Genomic DNA, 4687 nt, shown 5'->3' with positions numbered 1-4687 from the left:
TAATACGTGGCGTATGAATTGCTACTAAGGATTGTGCCATGATCCAATTTTCGCAGTGGTGCGATTTTAACAGAACGTGCTCATCTTTACTTCTCATTGATAATATATTTTAGTATATTTTTTATTTTGTTTTATTTCATTACCGAAGTGCAATCAAATGTTATTAAAAAATAAAATAAATACAATTAAATGTATTTGGTTGACACATCATAATAGTTTGCAAATTAGATTTAACTTAAAATATAATGTCATCATAATAGACAATATATGAGTATATAATATTTATTAAAAAAAATATGATAATATGTTTAATAAAATATAAGGAAAAAAAACAAAACATTAAAGATGTGTAAAATTTAAACCTTAAATCATCTTTGTCATGTAGACTTAGGATAAATTTTAATTTTTTTCCGAATTTTTTGTTATTGCTGGTTTCAGGCTACTCGTGGCCTATTCAGACTTGCCCTTTTTTTAGCGGATATTTTTGGACCTGACTAAAACCTTAAAAATATTATGACTTAAATTATTAAGCTCGAGTCCTATATTTTAGCAGGCTTGACAAGGCAACCTATACGAACTAGCCCATTTTAATAACTCTAAAGGAGGGTATGAAAAATTCTTCTAGGAATCAATATTTACAAAAACGTAAAGTTTGTGGCATTACATCGAGCCATATGTTTTGAATGTAAATGGTATTGTGACATATTTCTATTCCACCTAAACCAAGGTCTCAAATTCCAACATAAAATTGAACATAGAATAACATTAAAACTCTTGATGAGAGTTTAACTTCCATTTGCGTCTACAGTCTACAATAATACTAAAATGATTAATCTCTTCAGTTGCGCATAAGATATCTAATTTAAAAAATAACCCATACTTTATTAGTGTAAAATTATAAATACATAATAAATATTTTTATTATTAACAATTAAAAAATATAAGTCTTCATAATATAAAAATATTAAATATCAGCTGACCAAAAAAAAAAAATGATTTATTGTTTTGCGAGATAAATATAATTTTTTTTAAGGTTTCCGAGATAAATAAGATTTTTGTGTAATAAAAAAAAAGATAAATAAGATTTACTGTATCTTTTTTTAAAGGAAGATTTAGTGTATTTGAGAAGATTTACATGAATATTCTAAAGATGAATAATGCTAGCAACACACTCTTTAACAGACACACTCCAACACACTCTCTTTTATTGGTTGAAATTCACATGGGTCCCATAAAAAAATGTGGACCCATATAACTTTTATGGGACCCATATAAATTTTAACCAATAAAAGAGAGTGTGTTAGAGTGTGTTTGTTATTGGAGTGTGTTGCTAGCACTCCTCTTCTAAAGATATATTTTACTGTATATTTTTTTTGAAGGAAGATTTAGTGTATCTTTTTTTTTAGGCAAGTTTTACTCGACTTCTTCTTCTTCTTCTTCTTCTATTTAGGCAAGTTTTTACAATTGTCCCAGTTTCAATTCCGAATTTAAATCCCAAATTCGATTCTGATTCAACTTTAAAGTAATCTGTTTTATGATTTTGAATTACATTATCTGATTTTGTCGATTGGGAACTGTGTGGTTTGTTCGAAGAAATCAACAGTTTTTATCATGGAAGATTCCGAACCCAAATCCGCTGAAAACAACCAACAAACTGAACAAGGTATGTCAAACTAGTTAGTTCCATTACAATCACAATCACAATCACAATCTTGTTATCCTATGTACCTCTGTTTTCTAGTACTATCGTTAATTTTTAATTTAATTTATTTCCAGTGTGTAGTTTTTTCCGAAAAGCAGTGAATAAGAAGAACATAAGGAAGCGAAGTATTGATAGTTATGAGGATGATTCGAATAATGAAGAATCTTTGATGCATGTTCAGAAAAAGAATACGAAGACTTGTAATAAGCTGTTCTTTTCCTCTGCATCTACTGAACAGAAGAAGGAAGAATCTGAGAAACATGGGTTTCATTTTGAGTCATCCAAAGAGATTCAAGTTCAACATGACAGCAAAGCAACAGCAACTCTAGAGACTGAGACTGATTTTTCAAATGATGCTCATGCTAGGCGTGAAAGAGCTCTTAAGCAAGCATCGGAGACTCTTAAGGGAAAGGGAACTGGCTCCGAGGATGGAAAATTATACAAGGGAATGAATAATTACACAGATCATAAAGCTGGATTTCGGAGAGAGCACACAATTTCTGCTGAAAAGGCTGGCGGGTCACACGGTCCTCTTAGGGCTTCAGCTCATATAAGAGTGTCTTCTAAGTTTGATTATCAGCCTGATATATGCAAGGATTATAAAGAGACTGGGTACTGTGGTTACGGTGATTCGTGTAAGTTTATGCATGATCGAGGGGATTACAAGTCTGGGTGGCAGATGGACAAGGAATGGGAACAAGCTCGGAAATCAAAGGTACAACCTTAATTGAACCATGATCGGTAGAATTCAACGGTTCAATCCCCAATCCATTTTCAATGCAGTGATAATTCTGACAAGATGAGGAGTTCAAAAGTATACAACAAGAAACATACACATTTATTCCAATGCGAAGATCAAAGTAGTCAAAACAGTAAGAAAAAATTTCAGGATACAATGAAGAGTGATAATTTTGTGATAAGGGAGGTTCCAACTTCCGATAAAGAAATTGTTCAATCTTTATTCAGATTCTATTGCTTTCCGATAAAGAAATTGTGTTCTTTTGACTTATATCATATCATTCTTTGTGCAGTTTGGCGGGCTTCTAACCACTAAGTTCTCTTAAAATTACTAGAATGACTACATTTGTTTTATAGATTACTTCTAGCTATTTATGATGCTTATAATTTTATTAACATGTTGGCATAACTAAATGCACAAATATGTATTCTAACATGTAATACATAATTCAAAAATTAATGTAAATACCCATCAAAGAGCATGCATCTGGATAGTAGAAAACTATGACCTGTGTGCAATGTAATGAACATGAATCTCTTATATCTCTTTTACTTATGACAGATAAATAACAGGTTCAAACTACTAATTTAGTTCATTTACTGTACAATATTGCTAATTTATTTTAGTTTATAAAAATCTTGCTATGGGGTTCATCTTTTATGTATATCATGACAAGTGATTGAGTGTGATTTTGCCTTTGGAAGATGGATGTCTTGAATTAGAAATATTCTTGATTTTTTTTTCTTTCTTGAGAGTTGCATTTGAGTTTCTTTTAATTGCAGGCCGTGAAGGAAACCTTTGATGCAACTACAGATGATCATTGTGCCCATAGACATTGGGGAATGCTTCTGTTTTCGTTTCTTTCCTATTTTGCTTGTTATGTTTGAATATTAGATGTCTCTCCTTCATCTCCATCAAAATATCCTAACCTTGTTTTAGATCTTGTTTCATCACCTTCTGACCAAAGCATTGTGAATCTTACACAAACCACATCTGATTTTGTTGAAGAATCTCAAACAAACACTACTCTAAGTCAAAACCTCTCTGAAATTTCTTAGATTGATCTAAACGTTTTTACCAAATCTGAAGACATTAGATCCATTGATCTAATCACTCCTATCTCAACCATTGTTGTTCCTAGTACAACCTTAACTCCTCCCATTCTAACCAAAGCGAACTAAGTCTGTGGATAGAACCAAAGCAAGAAAATTTGCTCGTGCTTTATCTAGTTTTGATACTACTCTTAACCCTATTGTTCATCACTCTGAATCTGGGAACACTCTCTCAGGCAAAAGTCTCACTAAAACTTCTGCTGCCAAAACCAAGACAACCTCTAAAACCAAAACTGCATTCCTATCCACTTCGCCTACCTCCATGAAAAAGAAAAAACTAGACAAAGGCAAGGCTAAAGCCATTTTTCTCAAAGACCTAGAATATAAGAAAAATGAGATAAGACACTCTTTAGTTCTACCATCTTCAAGACAAAAGTTTGAAGAAACTTGGAAGGTGAAGCCCGTTGCTGAGTCAAGATTCTTTCAGTTGGAAAGTCTCTATGCTAGAGGAATAAATCTTTACAAATATCTAGATCCTCAAAGATGGACTGAGATCTTTCGAATGAAAGAAATTACCTTTCCCCATGTAGCTCAATCTTTTTACTTTAATGTTGCAACCTATACTGAGAAAAGTCTAATTGTCTCTTATGTAAAAGGAGAAGAGATCAATTTAACACCTCAAAACTTACTCCCAAATAAAATTTATTTTTAAAATAAAAATTTTAAAAATTTATTTTCAAATCTTTTTTCATTAAAGAAAAATAGAATTTTTATTTTTCAAAAATAAAACCATTTTATGTTAATATTTTTTAATTAAAAAAAAAAGTACCGTAAAAAAAAATATAAAAAGAAGTTTCAGTTTTCATCTTCTACCAAAACTAGTTGCCTTTTTTTTTATATAAAACATTAGCGTGCATAGGCATCACATGATAATTATGACATCCCAACTATGTTGGCACCCCATAATCATCACCTATCATTTGCAACACCCTAATAAATTTATTAAAAAGAAAGAAAAAGAGACAAACTTGGGGGGACTAGACTAAAATCCAAGGAAACAATAATACAAGAAACCTACCACTGCCTCATAAAAACTAGTTGCCCTAGAACTAGAGATAACGAAGTAGAAGAGGACTCCGGCGATTGAAGAAGATGACGATGAATACGATCATGACGATGGAAGCAAACGATTTT

General features: G+C 31.5%; 1 protein-coding gene across 1 annotated transcript; it reads left to right on the top strand.

Moving 5' to 3' along the window:
• Positions 1-1390: 1390 nt before the first annotated feature.
• On the top strand, positions 1391-2711 carry LOC123895119 (zinc finger CCCH domain-containing protein 1-like). Its single transcript, XM_045945333.1, has 2 exons — positions 1391-1663; positions 1777-2711. Exons 1-2 carry the CDS (start codon positions 1612-1614, stop codon positions 2427-2429), a joined length of 705 nt encoding a protein of 234 aa, XP_045801289.1. The 5' UTR covers positions 1391-1611; the 3' UTR covers positions 2430-2711.
• The last annotated feature ends 1976 nt before the right edge of the window (positions 2712-4687 follow it).

This window comes from Trifolium pratense, linkage group LG7 (genome assembly GCF_020283565.1).
Source record: "Trifolium pratense cultivar HEN17-A07 linkage group LG7, ARS_RC_1.1, whole genome shotgun sequence".
Classification (NCBI taxonomy): domain Eukaryota; kingdom Viridiplantae; phylum Streptophyta; class Magnoliopsida; order Fabales; family Fabaceae; genus Trifolium; species Trifolium pratense.
The sequence above is the reverse complement of the archived record's forward strand: the minus strand, read 5'-3'. Positions and strand labels throughout refer to the sequence as shown.